The 27,735-nt window shown below is 36.5% G+C and overlaps 1 protein-coding gene across 1 annotated transcript in view; it reads left to right on the top strand.

The window, feature by feature from the left end:
* The first annotated feature begins 471 nt into the window (after positions 1-471).
* DEUP1 (deuterosome assembly protein 1) overlaps positions 472-27,735 on the top strand; it is a 44,768-nt gene continuing 17,504 nt past the window's right edge. The window contains exons 1-9 of the mRNA XM_075742411.1: positions 472-527; positions 1,579-1,643; positions 8,665-8,836; positions 10,185-10,280; positions 15,681-15,815; positions 18,717-18,830; positions 21,890-22,099; positions 26,230-26,375; positions 27,001-27,106. Coding sequence (XP_075598526.1) covers positions 1,600-1,643; positions 8,665-8,836; positions 10,185-10,280; positions 15,681-15,815; positions 18,717-18,830; positions 21,890-22,099; positions 26,230-26,375; positions 27,001-27,106 — 1,023 coding nt within the window. The 5' untranslated portion in view covers positions 472-527; positions 1,579-1,599. The remainder of the gene's footprint in view (positions 528-1,578; positions 1,644-8,664; positions 8,837-10,184; positions 10,281-15,680; positions 15,816-18,716; positions 18,831-21,889; positions 22,100-26,229; positions 26,376-27,000; positions 27,107-27,735) is intronic.

Genomic DNA, 27,735 nt, shown 5'->3' with positions numbered 1-27,735 from the left:
GCCCCGCCACAGACACGGCTGCCACCGGGACGCCCGCCCCGATCCCTCTTGCGCCACGGGAGCTCCGCGGCGGCCCCGCGGGGCCTCTTCGCACCCTCCTTCCCTTCGCTGAAAGCAGCGGCAGCCCCGTCACGCCCGAGCCCGCCAGGCTCTGCCCCAGCCCTGCCGCACTCGCCTCAGCTCTAGGGCAGCTCCCCACCGCCCCCTCCAGCACCCAGTCGGAGCCGGTGTCCGCTCCTCGGGCCACCGCCCCAGCCTCGCCCCTTGCCTCAGCGCCCGCCTCACCCCGCGGCCCCCGGCGGCCCAGCCAGCCGCCCGCCTTCCCGCCTCGCCCTGCCGCCCTTCGCGTTACCCCGGCGACGGGAGAAGCCGCCCGGCGCTGTCCGCAAACGGCCGCTGGGCGCGGCAGGCGAGGACAGCGACGGGCGGGAGCTGGGGCGGGATGGGGGAGCGGGGGTGATCGGACTGCGGAGTTCCTGCCGCCGCCACAGCGACTGCGGGTGCGAAGGAGAGACTGGGGGAGCGCGGTAGGTAACAGTCGGGGAGGGGGTGGCCGCGGCACCGCCGCCCTCGCCGCCTGGCGCGCCGCGGGGGCCCGCGTGCCGCCGTGGGTGCCCCGGTCTCCTCAGGTGCCGGGCACAGCCAAGGATGCCGCTGTGGCAGTGTCATCTCAGGTGCTGGTCCCTGTGGAGCCAGAGCCCCTGTGGCAGTGTCACCTCAGGTGCTGGTCTCCTATGGAGTCAAGGGTGGTGGTCCAGTGGCTGTGTCACCTCAGGTGCCAGTCCCCTGTGGGACCAGTGCCTCTGTGGCAGTGTCACCTCAGGTGCCTGGTCCCTGTGGAGCCAAGGCTGCAGTGCCATGTGACAGTGTCCACACCTCTGTATGTACTGGTACCCAGGCCCTGGAGAACCCCACTGCTCCCCCCCCATGAGGAATTTGGGCTGTTTCATGCCACCCTGTCACTCATACTGTGGCTGGTTCCTCTTCTTGTCTGCAGCCAGGCTTTGCCCCATATCCTTTTGTCCTGCTGGACCTGCACAACCAGACTGGTCCCGGCAAGTGTGTTGTTCTGATCTTTCTGGCGAGGTGCTTGAGGGCTGTGTGTCTCAGCGCCGCATCTGCTAAGCAAGAGAGCAAATAGTCAGTGGGGGTCCAAAATTGTGTTTGAGAGCAATTATAGCCTGCGTATAGGTTAATTAGGGTGTGTGAAGGTATGAGAAATGATTGATGAATGCAGCGATGAATCTATGACAAATTTAGGTTTGCAAATCATTGACATCACGCAACAGGGAATGATCCCAAATGAGCTGTTCCTCACGGAAATCCAGGGCTATCCTCAAGCTAGCACCACCTCTAGTAATCAGTAATCTCAGTGCTATACCAAGTGCGAGAGCCACTGAGTTACTCCAGAAGCGTTCGTCTTGGCCATCCCAGTCTGTAATTAGAGCGACATTCCCCTGTGATGGGAGAATTACAGAAATTGAAGGGAAAGCATAGAACTATGCAGTGTGCATTACTTGGCTGTGTAAATGTACACATTTAAGAATCTGAATTACTTGATATTTGTTGTTTCAACAGGTTAAAACAACAACCAGTAATATGGAGCAGGACTTAGAAGTGTTTCAGGAACAAGCTGTTGCTAAGTAAGTGATTACTTAATGTCTGGGAGTTGAATATATAATGGAATCGAATTATGTGGGTTTATTAAAAATGTGAAACAAAATGGTTTTTTAAAAGCAAATGTGATTCTTTTTCTATTTCTTCTGCTGCTTTCTATGCAAACTGGAGAGGTTACTGATAATTAAGACAACACATCTTATTGCTTTAGCTAATAACCTACTGACTGTTTCTGCTAGTTATTTAAATTTTTTAAATCTTCATATCTGAACAAAAGAGGGGAAAATGAAAGCTATATAGGGTTTTATTAAAATGTTAAATGTTATTTTAAACTGTTTTAAAAAATAGTTGAAGTTGCTAGGCTACGGCAGTATAAACTTACATATCGCAGCTCTTAAAACAGTCAAAAATCTTAAAAACAAGGCTATTAATTGCTAAAGCCTTAGTCTTATTTTGCACTGGTAATAACCACAATTGTTCTTACCCAGTATTAAGTGCACTTTTTATCACAACACAATCATCTTTTTTGACATAATCCAAGTTTAGTTCTTTTAATGTTAATCTAAAAAAAATGTTAGTACAGCACATCTTTCTAAAGAAGTGTAAACATGGGTGAGATTTGATGTAGGACCTCATCCCATCCAGCCTGTTCAAGGAACACAGCAATATAAAAAGTATTTCCCCATATAATGAGCTAAATAGAATATTTATTTATGAAAAATTTATAAGTAAACTTATTACCTATTTTACATATAAACCAATTCATCATCATTAGCAAGAAGCATTTCAAGGTAATATGATGCATATTAAGTATAAAAGTATTTCTTAAAATAATAGAAACACACCATTCTGGCCCAATAAAGTTTTAATAAGATTTGAAAGTGTGCTCTGCTGTACTGAAGAATAATGTGTGAGCTTTTCATAATAGAAAAAAAATGCTGCATTAAAATATTATATTCTGAACAATGTGGCTTTTTTTTTTTTTTTGCTTTGAGAGGCATTCTTTTTGTTAGTGATATGACTGGTAAATATGGTCATATAAAAACTGGAATTTAAAAATACCAAAATAGTGCTATTATTTGGACACTTCTTTAACAAATCAGAAGCTTATTTCAAGTTCAGATCCTGCCTGATCCTTGTTGTAATCGACATATGTGAAATTTCAGGCCATTGCAGATGAATCTAGAGAGTAATTTGTCGCATCATAAACCAGGTATTCTAGGTAGCTATTTATTTCCATTGACTATACAAAGAATCTGGAAGAGTAGTTTAGACCACACATCCAATGATAGGAGACATTCATTTCAGTCTATGCTGACAGTGTCCCAGAGATATTACAGATAGCTTTAAAATTTGGGAAGATGGCTGAATGATGCTGGTAGAAATCATGACAATTACATCCCAGCTGTGAGAACTCATAAATCACAAATTACCCATCCACAGATGTGTATGATTCTGTATGGCTGAAGATTGTTAAATATATTAGCAGTAGTTCATATAATGGAACTTTGGGGTAGAAGATTCTAATGGACTATTGCATCACAACCGGTTTATGTATTTCCTATTTTTAAAGCAAGTTTTAAGAAGAGAAGAAGAATTAATATTGGGTCTAGAAGCTCTGTTAAGGATCAAAATCTAATGAATGTACTATGTAAGATGGAAATCTGTGTTAACATTGTTCTGCATAGGTTTTACTTGTCTTTCCATAAATACAGTCATACATATTTTCCTATTTGTCAGCAAATCTGAGTAATAAGGGAAGAAGGCATGAAGTAGAGAGACAGTATGAACCAAACATTTCTTAAAATGTCAGTTTCTAAATTACAATGTTATTCTAAAGTGTATGGACAATAATATTCTTTTTATGTCTATTAGGAAACAATTAGAAAAATACAGATCTCTGCAGAACTCCAAAGCAAAAGGCAGATAAATAGAGCTAGAAAGCTGTAACTAGTGCAAAAATCATTTGTGATAAAGGCCTGGAGTTGGTAAAAGTTATTATCTGGATTTTGGGTTGTCTAAATTTGGAAACATCTAGATTTTACATGAAGACAAATAGTAATGACAGCAGAATATGAATCATCTCTATTTTCACCAGTATGGAAATAGAATAAAAGAAGACTAAAAGCTTGCCTACATCACTTTAAAAATGAGATATCTTTAAGTATTTTGAGCTGTTTCAAAGTAAATGCCACAAAAAAAAAAGCTGCCACTTGCTTAAGTACCAGTCATTACTTCCATATATGAAGAATCCATTTGATGTATGCATTCAGCAAAGTGGGAATGCTGAATGCATATGGGCAAAAAAACGTATCTGTACTTCATTTTATGGGAAAACTTGTTCTTTGTGTGTTTACCTGATGGCATATGAAACAAAAGATACCAGAATTTTCCGCATTCCACATCCAGTGATCAAAATAAATTCTCATGATTGTGATACCATATGATTCGCCATATTCTGAGGGGGATAGTTAGCACTCTCTTTAAAACACTGGAGGGACTAAAATAAAAGTTAGAGCAGCTAGTAGTACCTCTATGCTAGTAGGTGGGGATAACTGCCAAATACATCTCTATGCAGATCTGTTTGTAACACCACAGCCATGATACAGAGTAGTTCTGGTAGCAGAACAGCAGCAGTAATCTACAGCTTCAGGTACAGCTTTCCATTTTCAGCTGCAGGTGTACCTAGAGGATCTAGGTAAGGAAGTACACAGAGAAGGTGGAGGTAGACTGAGAAGCTGTTTCAGAAGGGATTTTTCCTTCAACAGCTCCCTTTTATATGTTACTGGTTCTAAGTTCAATAAACATGCAAGAAATGTTGGGAGAAAATTTTCTAGCTTTGTGTAGGATGATCTGAAAAAATAGCTGAACTTAAGAGGGAAAGATGTCAGCCATGGTGTATCTGAAAGGGTAACCTGATGATCCAGGCTAGAGGTTGCAATTGCACTTCCATAACAATGTTTAGATGATCCATGTGACACACAATAAAGTATGTACCTATTTCTGAAGGCTAAAATCAGATAGCTGTTATTGCTGGTGGTTCACCGAAGTGTTGTCACCTGACATTACATGAGGCTTGAAGGGCACAGGTCTTTATAGTAGTATCAAAGAAAAGGTAGTCCTGATGCAGTATTGCTTCATCTTCTGCTTTTAAAATCCCATTTTATATTCCACCCAGAAGGAATCAAAGTTTGCTGCATCATTAATGCTATTTTGAGATGAGTTTCAGGCACTTGGGGAGGGGCCATTTTTGTTTTGTGATATGTACATCACAGTTTTGGTTATCATTGGTTATTATCATTCCTTGACTCAAATTTTAAAATGGCTTTGCTAACAGTTTTAATATTAAAATGGCATTAAGATTTATGTGTGTATTTAAAAAGCCTTTCCAAGCTTAACATTGATAATGTTAAAGTTTCAAAATTGTAAAGAATTTTACTTTAAAAAAAAAGTTGAGTTGTAATTATGATGGTGTAAATCTAACAAATTCGCTCCAATGTCCTGAAATAGTTATCCAAACGAGGGATATGCACCATTTAAGCACCAAAAAAGATAGTCAGTAAACACATATCCATCCATCCATCCACTAGATGACCTTTAAAGGTCCCTTCCAACCCAAACTATTCTATGACTCTATGTTAAGGCACTCTTTTATTAGTGTAGAGCAGTCAGAAGTTGAGCATACAGGATATGAAATGCAGAGTGTGTGGGACCAGCACTTGACCCAGAGCATTACCTACAGACAGGGGACTTCAAGGCACTAGGAAGGCAGACATTTGGAGAGCTGGCTGAAAAGCTGGGATGTGAAAGATTGCCAGAAAAGAAAGGAAGCATTTTCACGCTTTCCTATGAAGGCAGGCTGAGAGAGTTGGGGTTCCTCAGCCTGGAGAAGAGAAGGCTCCGGGGAGACCTTATTGCAGCCTTCCAGTACCTAAAGGGGGCTTATAAGGAAGACGGGAACAAACTTTTTAGCAGGGCCTGATGTGATAGGACAAGGGGTAATGGTCTTAAACTAAAAGAAGGTAGACTCAGGCTAGATATTAGGAAGAAAACCTTTATTGTGAGGGCGGTGAGGCACCGGAACAGGCTGCCCAGAGAAGTTCTGGATGCCCCATCCCTGGAAGTGTTGAAGGCCAGGTTGGATGGGGCTTTGGGCAAGCTGGTCTAGTGGAGGGTGTCCCTGGCCATGGCAGGGGGGTTAGAACTAGACGATCTTTGAAGTCGCTTCCAACTCAAACCATTCTATGATTCTATGATTCATGCTAGTATTCACAGAAGATGGTAGTATCAACTACCAGGAATAAAAGCAGCTGCTTATATTAAGGCTTATTTTGCAAAGTCATTTACAGTAGAGGAGCATGTTAGCTTACTGTTCTTCAGGCAGCATGCTCAGCATTTGAAGGCTCACTGTCTATAGGGATATTGCCTCTGCATTCATGGCTCAGTTTGTGTTTGGATAAGTAGAGTTCTGCTAAAGTAGAGTTCCTGATTGCTTGGCACATTCTCGGTTGCGATGTCCCCCAAAAACTATGTCAGATTGTAATGTTCGTGACACAAAATGGCATTTTATGCTAATTTTGAAATCCTCTCCAACACTTCCTAGGATGGAGCGGTACAGGCATACTGCTGTGCTTTTTATCATTAACCCTTTTGTAGGTTGCTGCTACATTATTCAGATGCTGCACCATCTTTTGTCTCTGTGTGACTGTCTCTATGGCAGTTATTTAATAACATAATAGCTATGCTCATTTTAATAAACCATCTTGCCATAGAGATATTAGAATGGCTGCAAAATTATTAGTGATCATAAAGGCATTTTATGTGCACACAGAGGTGTGTACCATTAGCGGTCAAGATAATACATAGTTTTTAAATTTGTATAAATTAAAGAATCAATTAAAATATAACCAGTGGCTATCACTTTTACTTTTGGGGAAAATGTCAGTGAGATAAATAATATTATTAAAAGGAAAATGGAACATGTCATAATTCTAAACAATGTCACAGCATTCTTAGATTACTTATCAGAAAGCTAAATTTATTATCATGAAAAGTAATAGGTTACAATACATTTTTTGCATCAGTTTAGATATCAGGAGGGATAATTAACAAATTTATGAAAGAATACAATTGCTGGTTTTATCAACAGGAAATTCAATATAAGCTTCTAATGAAAACAAAAAAAAAGAAAAAAGAGACTTGAAAATTATGCAACAGTATGAGGAAATGGAAATTAAATGCAGATTAAACTTCAGCTGTACAATGAATAGTCACTCTGACAGATGAAAAATGCGAAGAGAAAGCAGGTGTACCACTAACAGTTTACTAACAGTATAACTGGTTGAGATAAGGGAGAGAGAGTTGACAGGCAACTGGACAGGAGATAAGGTTGCACATTTCAATACATTCCAATATGTTACAAAGATAAGATAAAAGTATGTCTTCTAAAGAAAGTAATAAAGCTGTATATTAGGGTAATTTATAAATATAATCTCTTATTTAGAAAAAAATAAAATAAAGCAATTAAAACTAGAACAGGAAACAGGAAATCTATTTAAAAAGCTCTATAAAAGAATTGGAAAAGAAGTAGAAAAGTTTATCAACAGTTAACTCATATGAGAACAGGACATTCAGTTAACAGATGCCACTAAGAAAATTGTGTGGAAAGTAAATGTTTAGAGACATTGAAATGAAAGAAATGCTACTCTCAAAAGTTTTAAAATTCAACACATTATTCTACTAGCTAAAAACAGTCAGTGAAAGTTTTTCCTTCACTTCAGAGAGATATATGCCCCTTTTGGTAATTAGTATAAAATATCTATATCCAACATTCTATGGCCTCTGAACACACTAAAAATGCTTAGAAGTTGTGGTATTTTTTAAAAAAATGAAGTTAATAAAAATAATTTTATTTCAATAAATGACATGAAGCAAGCATTACAGTAGTGAGTATGCTAAAGGCTTTTATCAAAAATACTGTCTTAAATAATTCTGATCTCGTATCTTAATTAAGTAAACTGAGATCAAGTTGAAGTGTTTAATGATTGACAAATAACAGATTTTTTTTCCTGATGTGTAATTAATCATAGTGAAAAAAACCAGTCTGAGTTTTTTTTCCATATGACTCCATGAAAATTAAGTTTTATAGAAAATTTATCATAGAATCAGAATGGTTTGGGCTGGAAGGGACCTTAAAGATCATCTAGTTCCAACACCCCTGCCATGGGCAGGGACACCCTCCACTAGACCACATTGCCCAAAGCCCCATCCAACCTGGCCTTCAGCACTTCCAGGGATGAGGCCTCCACCGCTTCTCTGGGCAGCCTGTTCCAGTGCCTCGCCACCTTCACAGTAAAGAATTTCTTTCTAACATCTAATCTAAATCGACCCTCCTTCAGCTTGAACCCATTACCCCTTGTCCTGTCACTACACTCCCTCATAAACAGTCCCTCACCATCTTTCCTGTAGGCCCCTTTAGGTACTGGAAGGCCACAATTAGGTGTCCCCAGAGCCTTCTCTTCTCCAGGCTGAACAACCTCAACTCTCTCAGCCTGTCTTCATAGGTTGAACTAGCAATTAAGAATTGTGGCTTGCTTTCAAGCCAGCTGTTTAATAACTTCCTCCAACAAACTCTGCTTCCCTCATTATGTATCCTTAGTGGGAAGTCCTGTGCCTATAAGCAACTTAATATTCATCTTCTCCCACTCTTGCCCATTGAGGTTTGGGCCTGGATACTTTCAACTCAACTTAATGCTTATTTGACAATTCTTCCCTGAAAGAGTGAGAGGATATCAAACAGCATTGAAGCTTGGCAAAAAGTCCAGAATATGCTTAATACTCTGATTTTGACTTCAAGCAAACTTAAGTCAGATGAAGTGAGATTCCACCTACATGTGAAGGCATCATTTAGCTTTCCATTTCTTTCTTTCTGGTGTTGAAAAGTGATTATTTACATCAGAGTTAAAATAAAATCCTAGCAATGCAAATAAAAAATTGTTTTCTCCCCTATTCTGTATTTGAAAAAATAACTCTCCTTTATATTATTAGAACTTCTCCATGTGAATCTGAACTTCAGGAATTAGTGCATCAAATTGACATCATGGTAAACAGAAAGAAAGTAGAATGGGAAAGGAAGATGAAAGCTTTAGAAGCAAAGATGGATATCCAGGATCAAGAATTAGCAAGTGCCCAAATCAAACTGGATCAAAAAGGTCAAGAGGTATTTAAGAATATCATGTTCTATAAAGAAAGTATTTATTCTGGGAGTTAGTTAATAGTATGCTCTAAATGCTCTATAAGGAGACCTGTTTGTTCTACCATGTAAAAATATCAAACACCCTTTAAAGGTCACTAATTATCCTCAGTGTTTTGTTTTAAAGTGTGCTTCTGTTCTGAAAAGTGATTGTAAAAATGTCATTGAAAGTCTCATATTTCTTCTATTTCCCTAAAGTCTAAATCAAATATTCTCAGTTTAGCTGTAAAAAGATAATTTGATGTTTTTTCTAAATGCCAACACTTCTAGTTTCATCAGAAATTTTAAATGGAAATGTACAGTTCAAAAAGTTTCACAAAATTATCTTTGTAATTCCTGTTTCTACCTGATTTTTATCATTTTACATGATATACTGTCTTTGATAACTTTATTATTAATAGTGAAGGTTTGAATTGTATTACTACTTACACTTGCTTATCAAACTGAAAGCCCCAGTGTACCTGATGTTGTCTGTACTTTACAGTCTTGTCTGCTGAATATTCATTCAGAAGCACCAGTAGATCCTAGCACAGCATTCAGCTCTAGTTCAGGACTTCTGAAGTTAGGTGTTTACACATGGGCACCCTTGTGTGAGCTAGGTGTCTAAACTGTCAGTGGGAGTTTTGAAAATAATTCTCTCTAATGAGCAATTAGGAACTTGCCCTTAGTCATTGCAGTCAGAGAAGCCAAGAGAATAATTCAGCTAGCCAATCCTTAAAGCATCAATTTATTTGCCTGTACAGAGATGTTACCTGAAATATTTTAGCATATTCCACCTAGCTTCCAGCTGCACCTCCAGAAAAACATAGGTGTCATGTATGCTCTTTGTCATATTTCTCAGATCTCTGTGAAACTCTCAGATAATTCAAGATAGCCCAAATGGCGCTGTACTTAAGGAGCTGAAATGAGTCTACAGTGTCTCCTGGTAATTTTACATAAGTAGTTGAAAGTCATTTATATGATTATATAAGCCATTCAAGCAAAAATTTCACAACGGGGCACAGCAGTTCATTCGTATAGTTGGGTCAGAAATGCTTTCATTAAATGGTCTTTCATGACAGACTCATACAATATTATTATTAAATCATAACATAAGCATACAATGAGATTTTTTACTATAAAATCCCTAACTTGATGTTGACACAATCTGTGTTTGTGGTATTCAGTTTTATTATTAAGTTACTGAATTAATATTTTTTTTAATATCTGTCTTTTAAGCAATGGTCTTCTTTTAAAGTTTCAAATGACTATTCCAAAAATGACATATTACAGAACACTTCAGAAAGGTAAATTTGAATGCTTATTCTAACTGTAGGTGGGACTACTTCGACAGAAACTAGAAGACTTACAGAAAACTAAATATGAAATGGCTCAGAATTATGAAACTCACCTTCAAGCACTGAAATCTCAAGTAAGAAAAATGTCAGTTTCATTATTTTATGATTGCAGTATACAGAGCTTATACATGCCTAATGATATAGATGTATCTTTATGGATTTGGGAAAGATGAATCATGTCATACAAATGAGGATGACTACAGCTTCCTACCAGGCCCTATTATCATTTCTGTACTGACATGTCCAAACTCTGGATGGATTTTGATGTGAGTGTGACACCTGTTATGAAGAGAGATACTCAGTTTCCTGACTTTGGACTAATAAACTAAAACCTTGGTGAATGAATAAAATAGATAATTAGATTCATGATAATAAGACTCATGCACATTAGGAATTTTAAGACTTAAACTGTTCCCATCATGTCATCACTATAATTTTTTCTGGTTTTAGTTTGCCTGATTTACAAGGATTATTAAAGTGGTCTGATAGCTTTCCATAAGGGAACATAGTATCAAAACTGGAGTAACCTCTATTATTGACATTGGCAATTTGTTTTGGCTTTATTTATTTCAGAGTGTGCTTGCAGCCCAGAAAGACAGTTGTATCCTGGGCTACATAAAAGGAAACATGGCCAGCAGGTCAGGGGAGGTGATTCTTCCCCTCTACTCTGCTCTCATGAGACCCCACCTGGAGTACTGCATCCAGCTCTGGGGTCCCCAGTACAAGACATGGAACTGTTGGAGCAGGTCCAGAGGAGGGCCATGAAGATGATCAGAGGCTGAGAGAGTTGGGGTTGTTCAGCCTGGAGAAGAGAAGGCTCTGAGAAGACCTTATTGTGGCCTTTCAGTACTTAAAGAGGACTTTTGACAAAGCTAGAGAGGGACTGTTTCCAAGGACATGTAGTGACAGGACAAGGGGTAATGACCTTAAGCTGAAGGAGGGAAGATTTAGATTTTACATAAGGAAGAATTTTTACTTTTTTATGAGGGTGGTGAGGCACTGGAACAGGTTTCCCAGAGAAGCTGTGGATGCCCCATTACTGGAAGTGTTCAAGGTCAGGTTGGATGGGGCTTTGGGCAACCTGGTCTAGTGAAAGATGTGGCAGGGAGGGTTGGAACAGATGATCTTTAAAGGTCCCTTCCAACCGAAACCATTGTATGGTTCTGATTCTATTTGGCTGTGTTTGTCCTGTGCCTGTATTTTTGTTTCTTCATTATTTTCCACTTCAATCACAAATCTAAATTCTTAGTGAACTTCAGTCTATCCTGTTTCTCAGATTTTAACAAGTTAACATATACAAATCTGCATTGCTTTTCCTGCTATCCTACTGCGTCCTTCAGTGGATTCTCCTACCAGAGATTTAGTGTTACAATTAAAAATTTCCAATCAGCACACTTATCATAGAATCATCTTGGATTGCATAGATTGGATATCATTATTTTCATTTTGAGGTGAGAACGCTGACTACTCAAATCCATCAAACCAATAAATGTATAACTTATTTTTAAGGTTACATTGTCTTTATTTTTTTCTTTTACATATGGAAATTGATTTGGCACAGAGTTCTGTGAGTGAGCAGAGAATGTTTTGATTGTTATGTAATTAACACTTTTAATCATTTGGGAAAGTAGCTAGGAACAAAACCTGTTTTATAATTTACACAAATTACAGAAAAAGAAACAACATCTAAGCATGATTATTGAGAAGCTAAACATCATACAATGAAAAATGGTGTGACTTTTTATGTATAAGTTGTAAGATACCTTTAGCAATGCAGAACTATCCCCCAAAATATAGGACATCTCTCTAATCCTTTTTCACATTTGCTGCAATATTTTTTACTTTTTTTTTTTTTTAATCACATGCTAAAAATGACTGGGTTTATGTTATATTTTGTTGATAAGAACTTCACTGAAATTGAATTTTCTGATATTGAAACTCCAGGTCATTTTTCATAAAGATTTTGATTTTGAAATTGTTAATTACCCTACAAGTCCTTTCCTTGGGCAAATACAATCTGTTTTTTCTTTGTGGGTTTTTTTTAAAGAATCTGACACTTCCTAACTTAGAAGCTTCTCTCTGTAAACCTGGTTATACTTCTTGCCAAGATTCTCCTTTTTAATTACCACTCAGACCATCTAATTTTCTTTGAGTTTTGTGATTGCTTCTCCTTTTATATTAATGCAAGAAGTTTGGATTTCTAGCTCTTAAGAATATACATCACTTTCCCAATCTATGCCTCCAAACATTTTCTTCTCTCTCAGTCATCTTATTTATTTTACCAAAGGTTCCAGCACTGATGCCATTTGCATTTTGTTTTCCGATTCCCATTCCTCTCCTTTCACCAAACCATTTTTCTTCATGAAATATCCATCCAGTACACATTGACCGAAGAAGTAAACTGTTAGGTGCCTAAGTTAGGAGGGCTGTCTAGATTTTCTGTGTGATAAACAGAAAGTTTACTTGTCAGAACAATTCCAAGCACCTGTGCTAGACAGTAAGACTATCCCACTCTGCTCCTCTACCTTTTACCAAGTCTCCTTATTGAGTTTCTTTCTTAAATTACAGTGCTGTGGTGTCTCAACAGAATGACTTTAATGTCCCCACTTCTCAGCTGCACAAACTCATATCTAAAATGTAGAGCTTCCCTAACAATATTAATCTTTGCCTTGTATCCTTTGTCTCCCTTCTTTTGGTGCCTATCCTCACTTGAAAGTTATACCTCCTTCTACACTGTACAATCTTAAGAGCTACAATTTAGTTTTGCACAAATGATGTGAGTGTTACTATTTACCAGTAGCGTTGCATCATTCTCTACAGCTGTATTCTTAAAATCCTTCCCAACTTTTGTTCCTCCTTAATCTTGGTAGAAATAGAAAGGATGACCTTTTCTTGCTCTAAGAATGCTAGGCTATTCAGAACAAATTTCTCTCTGAAATACTGCTTCTGTGATCCTCAGTGCTTTTTACCCTTGCTACCGATAAAAGCAGCTGTTTAATGAGCAACATTCCCACCAAATTGATTGTATGCCTGTCGAATGCAGTAAAACCTGTACTTTTCTTGTATTAGGGAAATAATTCCTGATACGTAACCTGAAACTCTTAGGCCACACTTATGCACTCATTCAAATGTACAACATTTTGTCATCATTAAATAGCAAAAACTTAAAAAGGGTTCATCTTCGTTACTTTCTTCCTTCATTTTTTTTTCTATATTAATGTTTAGTAGTTATTCTCATTTTGAAAATGACAGAAATCCCTCAGCAAATGAACAAGAATCCATTCTTGCTCTAAGCACTTTAGCAACTAATTGCCTCACTTAGACATTTAAAAGCTAGGTGGCTACGTCTGAGCTACCTCAGGATCCCTTTAGAATCAATGGAGGGAAATGGACACCCCTAGAATATAATTCATGTCACTTTATGATTAGAATTTAAGATAGCTGAAATGACTAAGCATTTGAAGGCAGCTTTTTCTAATGCAGTGTAGCTGAGGCTTGGTTGTCTAACTTTCAGAAATCTAAACTTATATGAATTTTACCCCTGAACTCACAAAAATGCGTCCTTTTTTTTTTCACTTGTACAACATGCAAACAGAACAACTTAGATCTTATTTTTAAAGCAAATATCTAGTGTTAAATGGAAAGATTCCTGGCTTTTAGTCTAGCTTCCAGTCATGATAACATCCAAACTATAGTCTATCTGAAATATCCTACTTTCATTAAATAAATCTAATATTCCAACTAAATTTTCTCATTTTGGCCATTCTGTTCCATTTTAGACTGATTTACTGAAGTGTTGGATCCTGTATTTCCAGGAAGCCTTTTTAGCATGAACAGTCTAATACCTGTCTTCATCTGAGTTTGCTCTTCCCAGGTAGTTCATGTATACCGTAATATATTCAAGAGCAAAACTCCTGTTATTTGAAAAACAATATCTTTGTTCCAAAGGTAATGAGTTCCATGTTGCTTGAGCCTGGATAATCTGACTAATTTTAAATATTTTATCTTAACTGTGTTCTCTGGCAAGGTCAACTTCAAATATAGGCAGCTTCTCTGCGGGACTTTTTATTTTGTTTTGAAGGTGATAGCTCTCTAAGTCCATGTTACAGGATTTCTATTCAGAAATTCCAAGTTGCTCAAATCTATCCCTGGACTTCCCCATTTCATGAAACTTTCTAATCTAGAACAATCTATCTTCTGGTCATCTTTACAATTCTTTTTTGCTGTTCCGTATTTTGAGTTCCCAAAATAATCTCAATTGTCTCTAGACATGATGATTTTTTAACTCCAGTTTCTGTTCTGTATCCTTTCTGGACTTCTTTGGCCATCTTTGTTACCTGCACAGACCTCAATTGCTCATTCCGGTTTGGTTCAATAGGATTCTATTCCATTTCCAATTACTTCCTTGGAAATAATTTCTTTTCCAGACAGTAGTTCACTTGAACAGTTAACAAAAATGTGAGATTTATGGATTTTGTTTGGTTAGACAAAGAACTTTATGTTAGAGTTATAATTTTTTTCAGTGAAGCCATAATTGTTACAGAGAATGTAAACCATCCTATATACCTGAATTTAAACAAAACAACAAGAGACATGATCAGTATTCATAGTTGTAAGCTTTTCTACTCAACATTCTTTGCAAAGTTCTTTCATTCGGCTTCCTCAAGACCATATTTTTAGTGTTTCCTTTGCCAATATCCTTGGGTTTCCTTTTTTTTTTTTTTTTTTTCCTCAAAACCAGATGTACATATCTCTACCAGACAGTGTCAGTTTGCTGTACCAAACCTGTTAATGGTGACTACCCCCTTTGCTTGTGTAGTCTAGCTAACTGTTGATCAGAATGGCCGTTTTTCTGGAGAGGCTCGTACCTTCTGAAGAGGCTGGTACTTCTACTGGTACCTTCCCTTCCAGGCCTGTGACTGCTTTGCCTCTAACTCCTAAGCCATGCTGTCATGGTAAGATCAATAGGTAAAACAGTATATAGTGTCTAATTCTCATAGACACTCTTTGGTACTTCATGATTCCAGAAGAATGCAATTATGACATACATAACATTTCAACAATTTTCTTGATAAAAAAGCAACATGTAAGTTTAAAATACATTCATGATAATCCTTCATTCTGACTAGTGATGCACCCTTTAGAAATCTCAACACAAGATGGCAGTAAACAAGTATAGAACATTTCATATGAGCGTTGTAGAGGAAATGACCCTATGGGTAACAGTGCCATAAAGAACTTCAGCAGAATTAAGTAGCTGTCAAATGAACCCGTTTGAATAGTTAGTTAGCATTTATACGAGAGCTTAGTCTTGTTTATCTCTAAGAAATTGACTTTATTAGTTGATTCTTTGTTACATTGATTAAATATTTAGAATGCTGAAGCTGCAGTTGGCAATTCTAGTTTAAAGAAAACTTTGGCCACGTGGTCATCTTTGATAGATTCAACATGTTTGACTCTGTTTTCATTTTTAGTTTTCAAAGTTGGCACATAGTTACAAAAAGCTGCAGTCACATCAGTTAAAACAAAAAGAGGTTGAAAGTAGAGAAAAATGTGACGAAAGCCTAGAGACAGCATCTGAACTAAGCAATTTATACAAGAAACTGGAGGTAAGAATACTTTGTTATTATATTCTAATTTTAATTTATTATCATTTATTACATTCTCATTTTTAATTTAAAATTTAATTTCCTGATAATTTGACAAAAATTATATAATTTTCTTGCTCTGGCAAGAAAAGGTGCATAGTTTAGTATTCAGGTTTTCTTTTATCCAAGTTTCATTAGTGTATTTAGTAGTTTTATGAGCTAATATAGATAATTTTCTTCAGAAGTGTAACTATAGATAAATTTTACTTTTTTTCATGATTAATATATGTGTACTGGATAATATAATCTCTTGAGTCATGAGGCCTTTCACATATGCAGGATACTGTCACATAATGCCTATCATTAATTCTAGTTTTCCAGATTTCAGGACAACTTTGGCCATGCAAGGCTACATAAAAAAGGTATTTAAGATTGGAAAACTACTTGTTATACACATATCTTGTCAGCACCCGTGTGCCTGAGGCAATCCACAATCCTGACTTCAGTGCCTAATTTCCCTAAGTAACGCATGAGGAAGGAATAGGCACTTAAAAATACATTCCACAGAATCCAGCATCCTGAGTTGGGGACTGGATAATATGAGATGCTGAGGACAGCATTCGGTCATATTCCCTTTCCTCTGGACACAGAATGGATTTTAGCCAACTTGAATTCAGGAAGATACTGATTTCTGGTCAGAATTGCTTGCCTTGACTTCTCAGAGTTAGAAGTTACTTTATGATATGTGGAATAATCAAATATTTATTGGGTCAACAGGACAGTTATCCAGCGCAGAGAACTGGCATGTAGAGAGTGTGCCTCTCCCCAAATACTCTTCTGGCCACATTCACTGGTGCAGAAACTGATATCCAGTCTCACTTCTTATAACTGAGCGATGTAATCTCTAGCTGTACTAATTTTTGCTTCTCCTTTATTTACTTATGCGATAAATTTGCTGGTATCCTGTGCAAAGTGAAACAACTTCAAAAGGGATAATTCCAGAGCCTGTTGAAAAAAAACATTTGTTAGGTAGAAAATTAACATGGGAAGAATCTGATTCAGATTCTGTCTGGAGAGAAGATTATTAAACTGAGTCTTCCACATATGGGGAGAACAGTCTAACCACTACTCTGGTGAAGCATAGGAGGATCACAAAAAAAAACCCAACTTTTTTTCTGGTCATCTTTTGTAGAGAGCGTAATAAAGTAGTGCGTGCTTCGAGTGTTTGCTAAACTGGGTCCTGTAGGGAAAGTAAGCAGAGGAATACCAGTTGAAAGTGTGAGCTAGTTGCCTAGCTGCTAAGCATCGTGAAGACTTACAGGCTTATGATGTAGATTTATGTAGATTTATGATCTAGATGACTTTGAGAACTTTACAATTAAAAATTTAAGATTTAATAGATTTTAAGTACTTTCATACTTAAGCTGCAATTAAACAGGAATTTAGGATCTTTATTTTGGACTTGGCTAATAGCCTTCTATGTTACTCTGTAAGATATAGGACTAACTTCCATGATTTTCAGCTGACTATTCCTACATAATAGGACACATTCTAGCTCTACATAATGTTGCTGTCTCTTCCACATGAAAGAATCCTTACCATCAGAAAAGCTACTACACTTTGGATTGCAGCATACCTGCCAACATCTGTTACTACAAGACTAATAAATGGGTTATATATCTATCGTTGACTAAATATATCACAACTGTGAAACTGATCCAGCTAATTTGAGAATGACCTTATTCAAGATTAAAATGTGAAAATAATGTAACACAATGCTATAATTTGATTAATTATGCAGTATGAAAAATGAGTGCTTGGAATATATTCAGCAAATTCTAGTATTCAGGAAATAATTACTGTGTTGAAAATCTACTGAGCTCAGCAGTGCTTTAGTAAGGCCTTGAACCTGCAGTCCTCATTAAGTAGACTGAAACTCCATTTGTATCACATTTTGTAAAATGGGAAGATGTTTATTGGTTTAAAATGTCAAAGCAGATATTAGGAAAGCTGTAAGAGAAGATTTGTATTAATCTATGTTGGAAAGCATTCAATTTTGTTTCAATAGAAAAGAAAATGTTATTTTTTAAAGAATATGCCAGTTTAGGATAATTATAAAAAATCATCTATCTTTTGGGAACCAACATTTCCATTGTGAAAAAGGAAGTTGTCGTAACAGCTTATAAGTATTATACTTTTCACAGTATAAACCAGTATACTGTTATTTTGCTAATTCTTCAAACTAAAAGAGCAACTGCTCTAGTAACTGGAGTTCTCCTACTTATGTAGGATACTGACTTTAAAGTCTAGTTGTGAACATATAAGATCTGCTATGATTTAAGAGCAAATTTAAATACACTATAAATAGGAATATAAGTGCAAATACAAAACCAGTATTAGATAAATCTGATATAATAGAATTTGTTAAACATTTTGTTTAAACTAGGTGAACACAGAACCAGAAGCAGCAATTGTAAAGAGAACAAGAAGTAAAATTTATTCACAGTAGCTGCCGTCCCATTTTTTTTTTAAAAAAGGAAAAAAGCACTCAAAACATTTGTCTGAAGACTAAGGGTTTGATTCCCTGCTGATTACTCTACTTGGCACTGATATAGCTTTAAAGTCACAGGAAATACCCTCCAATAAAATGGGTGTATTACAGTCATAATTCTAAGGTCTACAGCAATGGAAGTGATCTAAAATATTTTATCATTTTTATTGAATGATTATGTTTGCTACCCATTTTTTTCAGATTAACAGTCCTTAAGACTGGATTTTTTCTGGTGGGGATGGCTGGTTTATATCATAGTTCTTTTTTTCTTCTTTCCAAAATTATGAAACTATACAAATTACAAAGTTATTTACCTCAAGGAAAAAAGCTATTTTCCCTGTGTTTACTAGCTTTGTTTTGCTGTCTTGCAGGAATTTAAGGCAAAATCAAAAGAATGGGACAAGAAGGGGACAATCTGCCAAAATCATCTCATTTATTTAGATGCTCAACAAAAATTACTGTCCGAAAAATGTAATTTATTTCAGGTAAAATTCCTACCTCCTTGCTTTAGGAACAAAATGAGCTGTTAGCTCAGCTGGAGTTATTTTAATTTAATTTAAAAAATCACAATACATGGATATAATGGTAGTGAATACATTGCTTTAAGTAAGGCAGACCCATACCGAAAGATCTAATGATACATATAGTTATTTTATCTTTCTCATGAAAATGAGAAAATGAGTATCATGATGAAAATGACAGTATTTCTGATAAAAATACTTTTTCAAGTATACTGTGGAGATAGATACTTTTATCTTTGATATTTACTAATATGCTGTTGTGATGACAAGATATTGAAATGTACTTTATCAAGTAAGTAGTACATGCCATTACTGTATTGACTCAAATATAAAGTTCTCTCAAATCTAAGATAGTCTTTTTTTTTGAAGATCATAAATATACATTAATATAATTTATGCAGAAAAATTATTTTGTATATGCTACTCCAAAATCACACTTGGAGTTGTTTGTTGGATCGCATATCCCTTTATCATATTTTTCAGCTTTCAAGTTACTATTCAGTCCTTGGTTCACTTTGTGATTCTTTTTTACTTGCCAATTTGCTTACTACTTTTTTTTATATAGCCTATTGACCTAGCGTTTTTTCAGTTCCTTCCAATTCAGAACAAAACATTGATTTAATGATGTCTTGATGATCTATCTTGCTCTAAAAAAAAATTAGAAAATAATTTACAAATTAGCTGGACCACAAGGCAGCTCGAAAATTAAGGAGAAGCCAGTTACGTTGCTGACTGGTAATCCCCTTTTCCACTGTTACTAAGCTTATTGGGTCTTAATCTAGTGAGACACTTTCTTAGCAATTCCTGTAAAACTCTCTACTCATATCCAGAGTTTCCAAGGATGACAGTTAAGTTTTGGATTTAGATGCTGAAAGCATTATATTGCAACTATTGAACTTTCATACAAATGTGTTAAAAAAACAAGGCTCTGACTAGACAACACTACTGACTGATGCATGTTGATTATATAGGTAGACAAGTCAAAACAGAGTACTCAAGGTGATCGCTCACATTTTTGTATTGAAGCTTACATCACTGCCATCAGTGAACTTTCTTTGGAGATTATTTTCTTCACAACTGTAACATAACACCAACTAGTTTATTAAATAGAAGCCTGATGGACTATTACCTCTTAACTGTTCCAAAAGCATTAATTGGTCCTGTGTCTTTGTCTCAAACTCTTCCTTTGTGAGGTCTTTGATTTCCAGTTGGAGTCTGTCCCGATCCAATGTCAGGGAGGTTTCATTACAATCCCAGGGACAAGGTCAAGACACTGGATTGAGTCAAATGTCGTACAACCCTTCAGCTTTATTTTTGATGAACGGGGAGAAAAGAACTATATAAAGAGACAACCGGGAGAGTGGGGAAGAGTAAAGGGAAGAGAGGGGAAAAAGAGAGAGAGATAGGGAGATAGATAGATAGAAACATAGAGGGGGAGAGGGTCTGAGTAGGGGAGGAATCTAGCTACCACCACTCCAAGTCCAGTGATGTTCCGTTAGCTCCATCTGTGATTTCCAAGCATCGCAGGCTTTGTCGAAGCAGATTCCGGGAGATACACAAGGAGGAGAGGAAGAAGGAGAAAAGCCCCCTCACTGGAGCGCGCGTGCTCCTTTATAGGGGTCAGGTCCCATGCCCATGCACAGATCGCAATTGCATACGTGCAGTTTGTGCTATACGTGCTGCCCCCTCGGGAAGCCCTCCTCTGCCCCCTCCCCTCTCCTTTTTTTCGCGCCCTGGCTGTTGCGCAAGCACATGGAGGCACTTGTCCGCAGAGCACAAGGGCAGTGTCCTCTGAGGCAGGATGTTAACATAGGGAAGTGGGGGTGCGACGGCAATATCGCACCACATATAGTTACGGTCTTCTACAGAGTCTTGTACTGTATTTTTCACAGGATGCTTTGACATTATGGTATATCGGACTCCATAACTTTTTTTGTTATTATTGTTATATATAGAAATTTATTATTTATTATCTGTAGGTATTAATTTATTAATTTTATTTATTTATCTATAGAAATTAAACTTACCTGCAAATTTCTTCTGGCTTTTTATTTGATATGCAGCCAGTGGTCAGTTCTACTTAGGTGTTCAGCCAACACAAATTACGGGAACATAATCAATGACATCAAAGGCTGTCTAAAGCATGCGTTTTTGCAGTCCTTATCAATGAAATGCAGTATTTGTAACCCTATTTATTTTTAATATTAATTTTCTTGCTCGACTTGATCTCTGCATATGATATATGGTTTCCAGGTTATATCTTCTTGTCATTTTTCAGCTAATTCTCAGTCTTCTGAAAGATTTCTGCTGCTTGTTAATCTCCCAGTAGAGGGATCCATGTGGATAATTTTTTAAACTACAAAAACAGTTACCATAGTAATTATGCTTCTTCATGATGCCTGTGAATTCACAAATACTGGCAATACCACTTTTCTGAAGTTTTAGGTTTAGGATTTTAATTAGTACAAGAAACTGAATGGAGTGTGGGACTCTGCAGAACGTGCAAATGATTCTTCCCCAAGTTTAAGGATAATGATATCAAAGAAGTACAGTTACTGTAGTAACTGAGCTGTTTATACATGAACTATGTAATGCTAGTTCTCTAGTCAAAGGTTAATATCTATCCTGAGGCGCACACACACACAACGCCTACTGAGTTCGATAAATCAAAGAAGAACATTTCTCTAATATTATTTTTTATAGGTAACTGCTTTGCATAGGTCATCATAAGCACCTTTTTCACATTTGGGGCTAATTAACATTAAGTGCTAGGGAAATACATAGCAGAGGAGAAAAATCCTTGGAAAAATTCTGTGCCCTTGCAGTTTCTGAAACATTTTTCTTACTGAAAGCAAAGAACTTGAGACTAAAAAAAAAAAAAATGTATCCTTTAGAGAAGTAATACAAACTGTTCCAAATCTGACATCTTTTCTAAGCAAATACTGATGAAAATGGAAAAAGCTTTATGATTTTAGTAGTAATGATTTGATTTTCATTTAAAAGATTTTCTTGTTTTACACAAGCAGACCCAGAATTATCAAGTCCAAATAAGCAATAAGAAACAAAACCAAGAGGAGGTAATTACCTATGGCCAGCCCGAAAGTGAAAAGGATGAGTTGATTATTGAAAAACTAAAGGCAACTGCGAATGAAATAGCAATAAACAAGAATAAACTAGAAGAGGAAAATCTGAAACTCCGGGAGGATCTAAAAATGTACCAAAACCAATGTCAGGTAGCAATACTTTTTCTCTTTCATGATGACTGTTGAATTAATGTTGGAACATTAATTACTTAAGAGTATACTTTTAAAAAGTTATAATGACATGCCTATATAAAGGATCAGTACATTAGTTATATTCTTTGCAGCAACGCAGAATGAGCTGTGAACAGTACAATTTTTTTGAGTAACACATAAAGAGAAAACAGAAATATGTTTGATATGTAGTAGTATATTTTATTCTTGTCTGTTTATCTAGCATTTATAACTTTCCTGTATCCATATCATCTACAGGAACTTGACCTAGTTCACTTGGTTCCTTGTATATAAATGACTTCTATGAAATGTCTTTATCTGATTTACACCTTGTTGTACACTGTGCCATATAGCTAGTAAATACGTATATAGAAAAGTGTATGGTATACTTCATTATTGAGAGAAGATTTCGCAGTCAATGAATTTTTAAGTTGCCAGCCATGTGAAGAACCATGTGAAGTCATTTTTTATCTTATCCCTAGAGTACTGTTTTTCAGCGCAGCACTGATCTATGAAGAGAGCCATTTGGGCCTCTTCATTTGGTCATGATATATGAGTTCTGACAAGATTGAGATAATACAAGATCTTTACAGCCTTTTTTATTAGCTATGTTTGAAACAGATCAGGAATGAGATTCTCGTTGCTATTTTTTTTTTCTGGTAACATATATAAATTATGGTTTTGCTTATTTATTTAAGTACTTCAAGGTTCAGTAATATATTGAGTGCCCTACAGTGACTTCGAGTCTTTCTGGAGAAAGATAATCTATTTCTTTTATAAACAACCTTGCAGAATTATAACTTCATATGCAGTATACTTTATAGGAATTAACATATATGTGGCAGAGGTTTATTTCAGCTGTTGTCAGAACAGCCAAGTCTAGCATGTGTTGTTGATACATTTCATTTGCACATTAGTTCACTGAGTCATTTGCCTGTATACAAGTTATCAGTATGCAAGCAAAAACTTCTGTTTTGGGGCCTGTTAAAAAAGCTGCCATCAAAAATAGTGGAACTAGAGTATGGAATGGAACAAATCAAAGTGAAGAGGGAGGTGCTGATCTCTTCTCCTTGGTACCCAGCAATAGGATATGTGGGAATGGTTCAAAGTCTTTGTCAGTGTTTAAGGGGCATTTGTACAATGCCCTTAACAACATGCTCTAACTTCGTCAGCCCTGAATTGGTCAGGTAGTTGAACTAGATGATCAGTGTAGGTCCCTTCCAACTGAAATAGTTCTGTTCTGTTCTGTTCTGTTCTATTCTATTCTATTCTATTCTATTCTATTCTATTCTATTCTATTCTATTCTATTCTATTCTATTCTATGGCAACTGCAGCAGGTGGATAGATGCTGTACTACAGAGAGAGTAGATGCCATCATGCTGTAGCCTTCAAGAAAACAGTCAAGGAAGAGGATTTTTGGAATTGTGTGAACATAATACAGGAGCTGTAGGAAGCGCTGAAGACATTTTAAGTAGAAGTGGAGCTAGAGCTACATAACATTATCAGCTAAAGGGCAGAAAGTTGCAGAATAACTGTGCTGGTGTTGTGGAATACTGTGTTCGTTAGAAAAGTTGCATTTGCAAATAGCTGCAGAAGAAAACACTGATATAAAGTCATCATCAATGTACGGTGAAAACGTGTAGCTCAGAAAATATTTTTTTAGGAATGTCGATACAAGAAAGAAGGAAGTGCGAGGCCTGTTGTCAGCCAGAAGGAGTAAGCAAGTTTGCATGAAGGAGTGCTAGGTGGAGGATGGGAATAGTTGGACCCGATGTGGGTGAGGGAGGGAGGAGTAGATGGGAATCTTGGTAAGGCTGATGGCAATGCAGCAAGCCTAGTATTGTGCCACATATATCTTCTATGTCTATGAGCATTTCATGTCTGCTTCTAAATATTTCTCGGACTATTAATTAGCAAGGAAACAGTGATAAAGTGAAACGCATGGAAGACCAATTTGTTGACTGTACAGAAAATACAAACTTTAGAAGATCCAAACTGAGACTGCAGACTGTTTCTCTACCTTGTGAATGGCCTGACAAATATAATTGCAGCATACATGAGAGGCAGCCTGAAAACATCACACAGGAAGCTTGGTTCTTGGAAAGTCTGTATTAAGTCAGCTGGTGGACACTAATTTACATAGAAATACAGCATATAATTGTATAAGAAAGGTTGAACAGCTTTGAGTAGAATTAGAACAGGAGCTGATCAGGAGAATTTTGAGACTTCCTTTTGATATCAAACATGGCAAGCTAGCTAAAGCAAAACTTTTCATGGAAGAAAGGATTTGGTAAATTTTTCAGCTTGAAACAGACTTTTAAAATATTTCATTAGATATTTTCTAAAAAAAAAAACGCTAAAGTTTTCTGGTTCAAAATTAATTTTTATTTTGATGTTTTAACTAGATGCAATAGATATTTCCTAAAATAATAAGTGGTACATATCTAAATGGTTTTTTTTAAGTGATGTGTGAAACTCTTGACCTGAGGTTCTGTTTAAATTATTATTGTGGCTGCTCTTGTTCCTGCTATTATTATAATTCACAGAAGAAAATACAATTTATGTAAATATGTATGATGACTGCAGTCTGCCACAGATGATATGACTTCCATCACACAACTGTGTAGCATTCATTCCCCTTATCCACCCCAGAATGAATTCAGAGGGGTAACCCTCCCCCAAATTCATACATTATAAAATAATCGTGGCCATTTCTTGAACATTGAAGTCATGAAGATGATCATAAGCAAGTCTTGCAGACAATTTTAACAATTCATTAAGCTTTATTTCATGTGAATATGCCCAGATTTGCATTTCAGAGTTTAAAAAAGCTCTCTCAGCCTTAATTTAACAAAGGGTAAGATTAATTAATCTGTATATGCAGCCCCTATAAAAAACGCAAAAGCGCTTCATATCTGTCTTTAGCAGCCCTTTCAGCCAGAGGAAAACCACAGGCTTCTTGGAAGGAAGGTCATTCTAATATGAGGCTCTAAGGGAAATAAACCTTTGAAGTTCCTTGCTTGTGGTGTCATTTCTGGATTCCAGTTGCCTTTTGAAAGTTTAAAGGCTTTATTTTTGCTTTTAAACATGGAAACAATATTAAAATAAAATGACATGAAGAAATTATGAAAAATACTACTGGCTTTAGTATAATAGTGTTAAAGGCAAAGGGTCAACATCCTTGGAAAATATTATTTTTTAAATCTGGAACACAATTTGGTTCTTGGGTGAGAGGAAATAAATATTCTCTGGATATTATTATTGCAAGAATCTGATAATTACTGATACTTTTGTTATTTGTGGGTTGTATTTCCAAGTTTTTATCTTTAGTATGTTTTCAGTATATTTTGGAGGAATTATGATTTTTTTGGGAATTCAGATTTTATGATGCCAAATGTAGCATGTATCTTCAGGTTGTCTATCACATTATCAATCAGAAATTAAAAGTAAAATAGAGATAACATTTGTGGAGTCCTTAAGAAAAATATTTTTATGATTGTTTGAAAAATTTATCATGTTCATTTAAATAAACAATTAACTCCATGCAGATGGAACTAGTTTTGGAGATGATTGAACACATACTTTATCTAAGTACATAAAGCTAGATGTATCTGCTCCAAGCTTCCATGTTTAACGAAGCACCTAATCATGCACCTAACCCTGCCTTTCTATAGCCTTGCGGTTTTCAAGCTTATAAATTTGGAAATGCTGTTAGGAAAATAGAAAATGGAATTTACTTATGGATCTAATTCTTGCATATGAAGCACATTCTAGGGTGCAGAACCTGCTGAAATAAGCAAACTATGTATTTTAGATGCATTTAGTACAATAAAGAACTTCTGAATGATCTTTCCTATGATAGTTTCAGAGACAGATGCATTGGAACATTGCAAGAGCTAAAGAGTATTCAGCACCTGATTTTTAGATGACATTTCTGGAAAAAAGAACTGACATGAAAGCAATACCTTTTTCAGAAATGAAACTCAAAATAAAAGCATGTATGTCCTTTCATACAAACTGTACAGGTATTGAAAATGATGTGTCAAAATACAGCACTTTGAGCTGTCTAATTTTATTTAACTATTTATGTATTTGCTTGTTTCTTTAGAACATGGAGGCAAGCTTTTCAGAAATGAGAAATGAGCTGCAGTCACGGGATGCTCTCTGGAGAAGGATACAAATGGAATGCAAACAGTTGCATACAGAATTATTGAAAATCAGAGAGTATAAAGATATGCAGGAAATTCAAATAAAGTATGTGTGTTGAAGACAATATTTAAATTAACAAGTCTTTCTGAGCTAATAACTTTTTTCTTACATTTTATTTATATTAAGTCTGTTCAAAAAGATACTCTGGATTCAAATGTCAGATTCTAAACAATTTTAGAAAAAACATTTTCATTGGCAATTATATATGACAAGATTGCAAGCAACAGATGCAGGCTCTGTTAAAAGGCTTTAATGCTGCCTAGATCTTTACAAATCAATGCATTTTTGTATTTATATTTATATGTTTACAATCTCTTTCATTTTCTCGGCATTAAAACACTTTGGAAGTAGTGCGATTAAGATTCTCCCTAAATTCCTTTGAGTAAAATGTTCATCTTTTTATGGTTTATCTAATCTACCATAGCTATTTGAGATTATATGAAATACCAATCTACAAGAGATTTCAAGATTGTTTCTGCACTCACTTGCATTGTCCTTCATCTCTAGAAATCTCTCAAAATCCAACCTGGTTTAGGCCAAATCTTCGGCTGTTTGGTTTTTTTTCCAACAGCAAGCAGGTCTTCCACAGTTTTACCCTGCAGAGAGGATACTGTAAGGCAAAGGTTGAATGTTCTGCTTCTTTCATGTTTTGTTTATTTCTTATTTAAAGGCATCAATCATCTTGTGTACAACTTACTGAGCAACTAGAAAATAAAAACACTGAGTTATTACTATTAGCACAAAGTCAAGAACACCAACGAGAAGAGCTAAACAAGGTATTTCATGTTATTAAGTATTTCCAGATCTTAACTGTAACACAGCATTTTTAGAAGAGAGCAAAGTACTGATCTTGGGTATAAATTGCGGATTTGGGAGAGCACAAAGTTTTCATAAATGAAAAAGTTTTCATATATGGTGGCATTTCTGGAGGTAGTTGTATAGCTGTAAAATTGACATTTGGATTCTGTGTGCTAATGACAGATCTAGCTACTTCATTGAAATAATGGAAGAGACCATGCCTAAGCATCACAGTGATTCAGGTAATACCATGCAAGTAATAAACCCTCCAAGGCTATGAGTAATTAATAGGCTATAGGAGGTAAGTAGTGGTTTGTAGGTGGTCTCCAAGGTAGGGTATGCCAACAGATCAACTGATACAAGTCACTCTGGTGGGTACCTACACAAGGTTAAGCTTCATCAGTCACCTGCTGCACAGTGCTCTTTAGTTTGAACTATATGTGTCACATTGCATTGTACATTTCAGCAGTGCTGTGTGCAAGCAGTAGTGGCATGGCACTGTGCAATGGCATGTGGCTTGGCAGGACAAAACACTTTGGGAGCAGAGGATGCTCAGAACTCCTCTTACAGGCATGTTGTGGTTTTGCTGAGTAGCAATGTAAGCAGG

Source organism: Balearica regulorum, chromosome 1 (assembly GCF_011004875.1).
Source record: "Balearica regulorum gibbericeps isolate bBalReg1 chromosome 1, bBalReg1.pri, whole genome shotgun sequence".
NCBI classification, from domain to species: Eukaryota; Metazoa; Chordata; class Aves; order Gruiformes; family Gruidae; genus Balearica; species Balearica regulorum.
The sequence above is the reverse complement of the archived record's forward strand: the minus strand, read 5'-3'. Positions and strand labels throughout refer to the sequence as shown.